General features: G+C 38.3%; 1 protein-coding gene across 5 annotated transcripts in view; it reads left to right on the top strand.

Annotated features, from left to right (window-relative positions):
- LOC139969062 (uncharacterized) overlaps positions 1–12,066 on the top strand; it is a 115,656-nt gene that overhangs the window by 36,609 nt on the left and 66,981 nt on the right. For all 5 annotated transcript variants that reach the window (XM_071973807.1, XM_071973805.1, XM_071973806.1 and 2 more), the window contains 7 exons: positions 1,403–1,518; positions 2,909–3,085; positions 3,626–3,796; positions 4,570–4,821; positions 5,126–5,302; positions 8,086–8,274; positions 10,592–10,792. In XM_071973807.1, the coding sequence (XP_071829908.1) occupies positions 1,403–1,518; positions 2,909–3,085; positions 3,626–3,796; positions 4,570–4,821; positions 5,126–5,302; positions 8,086–8,274; positions 10,592–10,792 (1,283 nt within the window). The remainder of the gene's footprint in view (positions 1–1,402; positions 1,519–2,908; positions 3,086–3,625; positions 3,797–4,569; positions 4,822–5,125; positions 5,303–8,085; positions 8,275–10,591; positions 10,793–12,066) is intronic.

Raw genomic sequence — 12,066 nt, 5'->3', positions numbered from 1 at the left:
TCTAAAGCAATGGGATATACTGTTGTTTAAAGCAATAGGATATACTGTAGTCTAATGCATGAGGATATACTGTAGTCTAAAGCACAAGTTAGGATACACTGTAGTCTAAAGCATTAGGATATACTGTAGTCTATAGCATTAGGATACACTGTAGTCTAAAGCATAAGGATACACTGTAGTCTAAAGCACAAGTTAGGATACACTGTAGTCTAAAGCATTAGGATATACTGTAGTCTAAAGCATTAGGATATACTGTAGTCTAAAGCATTAGGATACACTGTAGTCTAAAGCTATACACCAGTTTATTGCGTTGTGAAAATAATTCTGAATTAACAGATTACGAATAATTACCATGGTTTTCTGTATATAACGTTTCCTTCGTCATGAGTATTTCGTATAAATATGCAAATAATAATATCATGACGTGTAGACTCACACAATAATAATGATATAAATACATAGAGTTCAACCACTGATAAGTGTAAAACGTGTTTTTTATCCTTTTATTCTCCTTCTTTTGGCTTTCCTGTTTATAACTTGCAACGTTACTATTTATAAATTCGTGTCCGTAAAATGGCTGTTAGCAGAATCTCGCGGAATCGGTGTTATTACATATCGTATTAAAAAATTACAGATTAAACGGAAGTTATTTTCATGCGGACTCATTCATGAGTAACTGGACCACAGGAACCATTTGTGGAAAACTGCGTCATGGTAGAAAGGCTCGAGAAACATTAAGGCCAATTTAATACGACGTATTGCTTCTTGCGATGACTCATAAATTGGTGTCGCGTGTTATCTCTTGACAAATCACACTCTTCATTCCATTTTGCTCTGCTGTTTAATAGTTTAGTGTTACATCAAGATTACATTATTTTGATTCAGTTGTTTCAATTGGCTATTCAGTTGTTTCAGATGGCTATATATATATATATATATATATATATATATATATAAACATATATATATATATATAATTATATATATAATATATAATTTAAAACAATACTGCAGGTTTCGGAAAGCGAAGATTATGACGGCTTCATCATTTCAGGTATATAACTGAACATATTGTAGGGACTACGGTATATATGGGTTCTTATGTCTCAACAATTAGAAGCAACCACACGGAACTCACTTCGCTTTCCGAAACCTGCATGTATTGTTTTAAATTAAAAATTGAATATTTCAAACTTTCACTCGTTCATAGAACAGACTATAACTATAATAATGATATACCTGAGATGGTGCACGACTACAATTTAGAAACCAAGAAAGCAAGTGCCGAAAATAATGGAGCTTAATAAATAGAATGTTTTAAGATTGATGTCAAAGAAACCATCATTTATTTCACAGAGAATCACCATAATTCTACTCTCTCTGTATCTCGTTTTCTTCACAGTCGTTCTGGGTCACCTTCTGGCTCTACATTTTCAGAAGGTCGACACTCCATCACATACACAGCTCGAGATTCTGCTGGACAAACAGCTACGTGCGTGGTTAGCTTCAGCGTAGTCAGTAAGTTGACGCAATTTGTATAGGAAAGCCCATTGAATAGGTCTTCATATGAATTGAAGTGCGCATGCTTAGACAAAAACAAATCGTAATTAAGTGAAAACACGGAAGAAGAAGGAAAGAAAGAAAAAAAAAGATCTTCAGTTCACTAGCTTGACTAGAACTAATATTTAAGTCGAGTATGCCATGCGTCATTGTACATACTTTACCGGTATATACCGTTAGGTTAACATCACCGTTGATTGGAGATATTCATTATACATAATTTGTGTGTATACTTAGTGGATGTGTGTAGCCGTTTAATCATTTTCACCCGATTCTAATCGCTTTATAAGTTAATAGTGGTAAAGGTGAGTACTATACCCATTAATCAGTTTAAAGCTGATGTGTGCAATTAGTTGGTTAACATAGTTGGTTAACATGGGTTACATTTGTGACCAGTTGCTACTGAGGACTTACAAACAGAAAATATACTAAATACACAATTACATAATTATTGACTGGACTGACCAGGCTAGGCCTACACTCTAAAGGTTTCGCCAATAATTTCGTCCACATTTTAGCAGAAATTCGATAACACTTTACTGCAAACGCTTAAAAACTACAATTTGAACCATCTTTACAAGGTATACTGACTAGTTAAACATATAGGAACAGCTCTTTAGACTCCTAAACAGATGATTAGTTGAAACAACCTTTGAGTAATGAATTCGTCTATTAGTAATTTGTCCACAGTATAGCATCTGCTGACAGGTTTAACATGTGTTACGGTGTTACAACACACTTCAGTTTATACTGATTAACGGTTGTCTCTTATTCACAGTACAAACTGATCAAGCCATGTACATTGGATGCACAGTAGCATCTGCTGACAGGTCTAACATGTGTTACGGTGTTATAACACACTTCAGTTTATACTGATGAACGGTTGTCTCTTATAGGACAAACTGATCAAGTCATGTAACTCGGGTATCTTTGATAACCTTTGACATGGGGTGATAAATCTCATGTTTATATTATTTTTCTTTATATATTTGTTGTAAGACGGAACTTCCAAATGTCTTCAAATCCTTATAAGTAATCACTTCAAGTCGCTCTTCGAGTTAAACAACTTAACCGGACCTTTTGGCTAAGATCATGTGTAGTATATATGGTGCCTTTCTATAAGGGAATCGTGATACACATCTCAGGACTATGATCATACAGTCACAGTCTCGATGCAAAGGGAAATGGGTTAAGAGAGAATCAGTAGTTTTTTCTTGTGTGTCTGTTCTTAAACAAACAAAAAGTACCCAGCAAAGGTGTTTCTTTATAGTGTGTTATATCGAAAAAAAGAACTTTGCCTTAACATAATGATTTTGATACTTGCGTTATTATCAATTTTGTTTAACAGCTATACGGTGTTCATCTATTGGTTCATCATCATATCGTTCGGTATCTTGTACGAACAGCAACATAGCAAACTCTAAGTGTACGTTCAGCTGTTCCACTGGGTATTACGTCAACGGAGCGTCGTACGTTTATTGCCGGACAAGTCGTTCATGGAGCGACAGTTTTCCAACTTGCTCAAGTAAGGACCTTACATCTTCTTTCGAGTGGGTGTGTATGTGTGACTTTGATGTGTTACCGTACCGTATAATGAATGAATAGGTTTCCAGACCTTTGGTGATTCCCTGAATCCACGTGTTGGTGGTGTGTATCGTTATGGTGTGTATCGTTATATATATATATATATATATATATATATATATATATATATATATATATATATATATATATATATATATATATATATATATATATATATATATATATATATATATAAATATATATATAAAATAGTAAAAGTTTTAATCAGTGTACCTTCCTATAGTGGTGTTGATCCTTCAAACTTCTCCCAGCCAATTTCAGAAGTTGACGAATAAATATCTCTCTTTAGTGTGGATAACTACCTTACGAGACTGAGGTCGTAATTGCTTGTTGAAATTTGGCAATGAGTTACCAGTGTCTGATTTTCTTTAGCATATTTGGGAGACAATACTGATGACTTTTAAGTCGTATATTTGTCAAATATTGATCGTTATTCCACATTATTTTTTCTTCTGGTTAGTTCGAACATGCAGTCCGCCACCAACACCGTCTTACGGGTCTAGGAGTTGCCCGCATTATAACTACGGAGCGACATGTTCGTTTAGTTGTAACAGCGGTTACAGGCTGTCTGGTAGTTCTACCAGGGTATGTGACGGTAGCTCCTGGAGTGGAACCGCCCCTAGTTGCTCAGGTAAGAACATGACTTTATCTACCTCATATATCCTTACGTTATATGATGTGATATATATATATATATATATAGATAAGGTACACTGTCGACCTAAGGTCGCTTTTTTACCATTTGGTGTCCACCTAAGGTATCATCTAGGCGTTTATATATATATATATATATATATATATATATATATATATATATATATATATATATATATACATACATACATACATACATACATATACGTCTTACATATAGATATATATACATGTGTGGCAACTCTCATGTATCTCCCTGTATTCATCAACCCCCTCTTCTGTAACCTTCTCTCTATTTCTTAAAAAGGGAAAAAGGCAGTGCCTTTCCTTATATAACTAAATCATATACATATTTCGTACATTTTTATAGTCTTACATAATTTTATACGGTATATCTTCACATTTTTTTTTATTTTTCATAAATCTCTTACTCATATTTATTACGGAGCAGGAGAAACGTTCTGATATTCGATGTGTAATATTTTTATACATTGGCTGAATAAATAAATGAATTGAATTGATCGTAGTGAACACAAAGATGCTGGGTATTTCACTAAAGTGTACATAGCATTGGAGCAGTGGACGATTTCTATTGCAGTGACCTCCTATTTCAATCGTAACAATAAAGTGCGACTAACTGTATGTATACCAACTCCCAGGCTGATACTACAAGATACAAAACAATAGCTTGAAACTATATTTCTCACCAAGAACCATTTTCTTTTGTTGGATATCTCTTTCAACTTTCAGACACACAATCGCCTACTTTCTCCAATTGTCCAAGTAACATCGTAACAACCAACGCTGATCGAACCAGGTCTGCTGTCGTCAGCTATCCGACTCCGTCAGCGTCTGACAATTCCGGAAGTACGCCCTCAATTAGCAAAACCCGTGGCCAGAATTCAGGGACGTCTTTCTCAGCGGGGGTTCACTCCATAACATTCCGAGCCACGGATGGAAGTGGCAACTATAGGGACTGTACTTTCTCTATTACAGTCAATGGTCAGTATACATTATAGACAAAGAGATGAAATCATAAAATCATCGATGTTTTGAAAATTTGCCTATTGAGCAATTTTGCAATGAAATGCTGTAATTAAAAAAAAATATCACACGAATTTTGGAATAAATATCTCCGTGTACGTTTTCATCACTCAAATCAACACCCCCCCCCCCACCCCGCTTATCACCTTCCTCACTTCCTTACTTCGGGAGTTGCGTTCTTTGTGGACAACCATGCACAGAAACGAGGATTAAACCATAGAGTTAACGAATATCGATTTTCTTTTCTTAATACTTTCTCCAGTTGTATCCTGTTCAGCGGTTCCTAGTCAGGCTGGTCGAACTGCATCCTGTCCTCACGGGAGCCTGAAAGGTGCCACCTGCTCCTTCAGTTGTGGGGTTGGCTATCATCTCAGTGGACCGACCTCTGTGTCGTGTGACTCAGATGGAGACTGGAGTGCAGGTTTCGCAAATTGCAATGGTTAGTGTATAAAACTGTTTGGTTTATTAAAAATTGTGGGTTTGTTTATCTTGTAGGCTAAAGGTATGAGTCATGTTCTTCCTCCTTCATTGTTTATAGATTAGTAATTTGAGTTGTTTAAAATAGTTGCAGCTAACAAGGGCGTAGGAACCGGGGGGCTGGGGGCGCCAGCCCCCCCCAGTGAAAAATGTGGAGGGGCGGAAGTATCATTCCGCCCCCCGCTCCGCAAGTCAGAAAACCCCTTTTTCATTTCCAAATGAGAAAAAAAATCTCATTTGGAGCACCAAATTGCATCTAAGGCCAGGTGAAAATACAAAATTAAGTTTTCAAAATGGAGTGGGTGTTGAAGTGTGCTATATTGCACCAAATTGCATCTGAGGCCACCTGGAAATGCAAAAAATTCCAAAGGGGAGGGGGACACCCCCTCCCCTTAGACCCCTCCTCCATGACGGCCATCAGTCTTCAGCCCCCCCCCCCAATCAAAGTACCTTCCTATGCCACTGGCAGCTAAAGTATCCTCAATCGAGAGCATACATAAAAATACATCATAAAACTATAGTATAGATCTGTGCATTTCTCCTTGCAAATCGGGATAATTCGTTACATGTTGACACCATGCATAGGCCCGTATCATACAAGGCTATCATGTAGCATACTCCATGTAATTGCCTTATTGTTTTAACTAGCAAATCCCTATCCTTCACTGAATAGCTGACACGTTGGCTATTCATGGCACTTTCAAGCAGTTTCTCTGTGTCATCATCATGCAGATTTTTACCTAAATGAGACCCCGAAGATATCTTCACTCGTAGAACGAGTTTCTTTACTCACTAGTATAAACAAAAGTCGTGCGCTGCTTTTGAAAGTTCTTAAGTGGTCTAAAAATTGCCTAAACTTTTACCTAATGAGACCACGAAGATTTCGTCACTCGTAAACAAGCCTAGCTCTATACTCATTGTAGCAAACACTTTTCTTACGCTGCTCTTGGAAGACCTAAGTGGTCTAAAATGGTCTCAATTGAACCAATTATCCCACCACTTATGTGCTTCTAAGTTTGTGTACTCTGACATCGTAGCCACCAAAAACCAGACCAAGATATAATCATGGGTAGTGTTTTACGCCGAAATCAGCGTTTCCCACTACCGCAGATTTTAAGGCTTATGAGCAAAACTATGGTGTCGTCGTTAATACCAAATGCAGGACTTCCTATTGTTACGACCAAAACTTCAACACAAAATTGACTAAAAACGTCCTTACCAACGATGTTCTTGCAGTTAACATTCCACTGTTGATCAATATCATCTTAACGTATATATAGTCGATCTGTAATTTGTATTGTTGTCTTCCTACTCCTAGGATCGGTGATATAAGATGCCAATATTCTTAAATATTGTACTTCAGTCTGGCCGGTCCGGCATATATTTTGATACAATATGTGTATACTCAAGGGCGTAGGAACCGGGGGGGGGGGGGGCTGGGGGGCGCCAGCCCCCCAGTGAAAAATGTGGAGGGGCGGAAGTATCATTCCGCCCCCCCGGTTCGCAAGTCAGAAAACCCCTTTTTCATTTCCAAATGAGAAAAAAATCTCATTTGGAGCACCAAATTGCATCTAAGACCAGGTGAAAATACAAAATTAAGTTTACAAAATGGAGTGGGTGTTTTAGTGTGCTATATTGCACCAAATTGCATCTGAGGCCACCTGGAAATGCAAAAAATTCTAAAGGGGAAGGGGACACCCCCTCCCATTAGACCCCTCCCCCAGGCCGGCCATCAGTCTTCAGCCCCCCCACTCAAAAGTACCTTCCTACGCCACTGTATATACTTGATTTGGCAGTGCCGTACGTGATACATCTTTGACTGTGATATGTTTCGCCATATTTCATAGATTGTTTTTTTCTCATCAATTGAGAAATTGCAGACATGAGATCCATATTTTCAGGCTAGGTACATGCAGCTTAGAATACTCGGGAAGTGCCGTTTCCGGACATCTGGGGGGGGGGGGGGGGCTTGTAAAGTCAAAAAATTTCTGGTACGCTCCGCGCCAAACGATGGTGGCGCTCCGCTTAGATAGTCTTACGTTCAGGCACGGCTGGACCAGTCAGACCCCCCCCCCCTCCTGTCACAAATCCTGCATCCGCCCCTGGTACTGTAGTCAAATGTTAACGTTTGGACTAGGCCGCATCTAGCGCCATTTTTTTCTTACAAGATATTGTTGACAGTTGCAATTCTAATATTTCTTCATTAGCGAAACAATTAGCCACCCCTTCAGTACGAATAAACGTCAAAAGAGTGGGCTCGGCAGAAGTAATCTTATAGTATGACGTTTAAGTGTGAAATCAATTATCAAACATGCAAAAGACAGTATAACGAACATTTTTTTCAGTCCGTTGTAAAAAAAAACATCATTCTTCCAATGAAAGTTCCAACCATTTTTTTGGGGCAATACGCAAACTCGGACTGTAAATATGTTCATGAGAATGACTGGTATCGACTCTAGAGTATGCCACCATCAAAATGGTCGTTTCTCACTTCAGACCATTGATGATCAGCTACCATCATGGCCTCGAAAAAAAGAATACGTTACGCTAATAACGATACTACGTAGTATTACAGTACTGTAAGAAAAAAAAAACTGTTGAAACACGTTTAGTTCGATTGCCTTACAATATGCATTGGATTACGTCTTTAATATGACTTGTCTCGCCGTTAGGTCACCAACATGACCCTCTCAAGTTTAATATATATAGTAAATATTAATTTCTGTTAAATTTGCTTTACTTTAGCCGTTACTTGTCCGCAACTTTCCGCGCCAAGTTCTGGGAGTCTTGCGTCGTGTTCAAGATCACATGGGTCGACGTGTACATTTAGTTGTGACACCGGCCACGAGCTCGTAGGATCTGCGTCCAGACAGTGCAGTCATGTATCGGGGGAAAGTTCCGGTTTCTGGAGCGGAAGTCAGCCGACTTGTCGAAGTAAGTTACATTTATATATGCACGTTCTGAAGGCTGGTGCAAGTCTGTTTATTCTGTCCTCACATTTGTATAACTAGGTACAATAAATTAATTAAATACCTGTGACCTGGCATAGGCAGGTCACACACTGTAATTCAATACAAGGTGAGCGTTGGGTGTAATTACATGGAAGCTATTAGTTTTTAAGAAAAGTCACCTTAGAAAGAACCAGGCAACAAAAACCAAACAACCAAACAACTAATCCGCTCTCAACTTGCCCCAGCCCCCTAGGATCGAGAATGACTGTGTGATCATCGTCAGGTACACGTGAGTATCACGATTCCCTTAGAAAATGAACAGCTATACTACACATGATCCAAGTTGCCAAAAGGCCGAGAAGTGACTAGTTACCACACCCAGTAGGTCAGTACATGAACTTATGCCATAATCCTAAACAGCAGTGTACACATGCTATAATGCAATAAAATATAAATCGTGTTATGAGTATTACATAATACTACACAATAGAACAGGTGACTGCAATATATGCAAAGTACACACAGAGTAAACTTTAAGTAAGGCATAGAGCAGATACTATGTGTTAGACCGCTAGCTCCCTGAAATACTACGGTTGTTTTTACGCAGCATTTTAACTGCTTTGGCGTTTTGAAAAAAAAGAACTGTAATGTGCAATTGTATTTGATAAAACGATTGCTTATCAGGTAAAATGGAAAAAGGAGGTGTTATCAAATTACTTTTAACTGTTTGTCTGATGGATGGCGATAAACGTTTTGTCCTTTTGGCGCTACATAGAAATTTAGGCAACTTAGCATGAACTGTACGCTCGATCGTCCATGAACATCCGATTCTCAATATCATTTCTGTGATACTACCAAATTATACTGAGCAAATAGTGGCTATTTCAGTTTAGCCATAATTTTACCAGCTTTGCATTATTAAGGAAGGTATATTGAAAAAAATGCGGGAGACGACTATTTATGCGAGGTGCTACTTTAGACTTAGCCCCAGTTCTGTAGTAGGAGGCCTAGCCTATGCTACATTACTCAGTTAGGGCAAGGCCTAGCCTAGTACTAAACCTTGCGCAAGATCGTGATACGTGGCGGAGGTTAATCACTGAGCATGTCGGATAGACGAGACTCAACTTACTACTGCTACTACTAGCCTAGTACTACCTTAGTACACTAGGCTACTACTAGTAGTAGTACAGTAGGAGTAGTATAGTCAGTATTGCGAAGTTCGGAACACTGCGAAGTTCGGACACCCCTAAGAAATACACGATTTCACCATGACAAGCCACAGCAAGAGCCAATTTCACGAAATATTACGAAGCTACAGTTATTTTCTCTCCAAATAGACCCCACCATATCAAGTATATTTACAGGTGATTTATAATTAGGCCTAGGCCTATACCATAAGTTATAAGATATAGTTTTGGCATGTTTTAATGCTAAGGTGTTCGAGCTTTGCAGTGTCCATGCTACTACTAGGCCCTAGCCCTAATATATTACTAGCAGTAGACAACAATACATTTAGTTACGGCTGCAGTATGTTTGCTGGAAATATTTACATTTGGTACGTAGATGAGCTAGGTTCAGTTTATACTGTCAAGGGATTTTGAGTGTAGGCTACATGTAGTTTGTGAAAAAGAATCTATTTTCATGGCTCAATCCACAATGTTCTGACATTCAATAGTGTTAAATAAAACAAAAATGTTAGCAAACTGCTTATCCACTAAAGAGCCAGTGTAAGAGAATGTGTAAAAGTAAGTTGGCCTGACGTTTCGATCCTAGCAGGATCTTCTTCAGAGTCTAAATGAGGTTTGCTCATTAACACAGGTTAATGAGCAAACCTCATTTAGCCTCTGAAGAAGATCCTGCTAGGATCGAAACGTCAGGCCAACTTACTTTTACACAGCTCTGAAGTATTAAAGAACATCACAGTATATTGATCTAAATTAATTTACTCCACCAAATGCTTGTTTAATTGTATCGATTTTTTATGTACAGTACAGATTGGTGCATTATTTATGTGCTACATCTCATGTTCACAATATATCATGCCAGTTAGTCATGTCAGTTAGAAAAACCTGCTTGTAGGGCAACATCAGGCCCTCTAATTTTTGACATACTCACTTCACAAGCTGTTTGGGATAGATGAGCAAGTTGTCATCAGTTATAACTTGTCGTTTAGAATGTCAATTTTGTAAGTATTTAAATGACCCGTTCAATTGAAGTATAAAACATATTTCTCAATTATGGCTACACATCTGTGATAACTAACAAAACCTTTTCTTGTATAAATTTCTCCCTGTGTGAAGTTAAAACATGTGCTCTGCCCTCTGTCGGTACGGGTCTCAGATTCGTGAGTCGCTCGACTTGCAGCGCTAATGGGGACAATACTGTGAACTATGGCAGTGTATGCCAGTATGCCTGCAATTCAGGATATCATCTAAGTGGGGTTACATTACGAACATGCGGTGCCAGTGGAAGTTGGCTGCAGGCACTGCCAGTCTGCAATGGTAAGTTGTTTCTTCTCTAAAGACCTAAGTTGTTCCATTAGGCACAGTTGTGTACAGCTGTCAACAATGGAAACTCTGGGTGAAGCCCTGTCACACATTGAAATTCTAGACATACCAAGTAGTGTTTTTTGTTTGTGACGGACCAACATTTACTTTGTAATTTCACAAATGTACGTCTGTCACAAAAAATTGTACGTCCGTCACAAGGGAATTTTTGAAAATATTGCAGGGAAGTGATTAGGGCTGTAACGGTTAAACGGTTAACCGGTTAACCGACCGAACGGCCGGATAAAAGTCCGCTGTACATCGTATAAGTTTAACCGTTTTTGTAATGCCAATTACGCAGTCGCAACGGCGCGTCTTCACATCACTTTATTCCAGAAATAGACCGCAACATTTGCTTGCCGAAAATCACGTAACAATTGCAAACTTTATCACGCATCCATACAAAAGATTTTTAAGATTGGCGGTACGATTGAAGGGATTACCAAGCGGTATGCGACCCGTGAAGCGCCTATTGTTACCCCGTTCGACAATGTGGCGAGTCTGCATCTAATCCTTTCAAATTTATATTGTATTTAAGCAGTAAACGTTTTCTTTATTATGATGTAATTTCAGTTCAGTGTTCCCTCTAAGGTGCTGGATTCCATTCAACAGACTCAGTAATCCCACAAAGAAAACATTTGTCTGCTGGAAATCCCTGCATCGTTTTCTTGCATTCGCGATAAGTTTATACTCAATGCACAACGTATACACTTGACTGTAAAAAAAACTCTGAAAATCAGTAGAGAAATAACCAATTGTGTACGTAGAGTAAGTTGGTACACCTTTCAAATTTTACGAAAGATCGTGCAAAAAACTTTCGAAATATTCACGCGAAACTGGCATATCGTGCTAAATGCAACTAATGTCATGTAAACAAGGCTCTAGTACACCCAATTATGAATAAAACGTAAGAACACATCTGGTGTTGAGCGGCGAAAAAGTATTTTCTAGAATTTCCAAAATTACGGAGAAAATAATATCCTACCATAGTTTAGTGTATCGCAAATAGCCTAACCACCTCGTCGGTTACGGATCTCACGTAACTACAAAAACACAACTAATTGTATATTGCGAAGTTTACGTTTTCTACAAGAACATGGAAACAATATTAAGCATTTAGTTAATCTAGCCAAGTGGCCTTAAACATGTGATTACAAGGTTTACTTTCATGTATCATGTGGAATAGATTGTCTTGTTCATGCGGAGGAGTCAGTTGCCTGTTTTACTTA

Source organism: Apostichopus japonicus, chromosome 6 (genome assembly GCF_037975245.1).
Source record: "Apostichopus japonicus isolate 1M-3 chromosome 6, ASM3797524v1, whole genome shotgun sequence".
Classification (NCBI taxonomy): domain Eukaryota; kingdom Metazoa; phylum Echinodermata; class Holothuroidea; order Aspidochirotida; family Stichopodidae; genus Apostichopus; species Apostichopus japonicus.
Note: the sequence above shows the minus strand (reverse complement) of the source record. Positions and strands in the feature narration are given on the sequence as shown.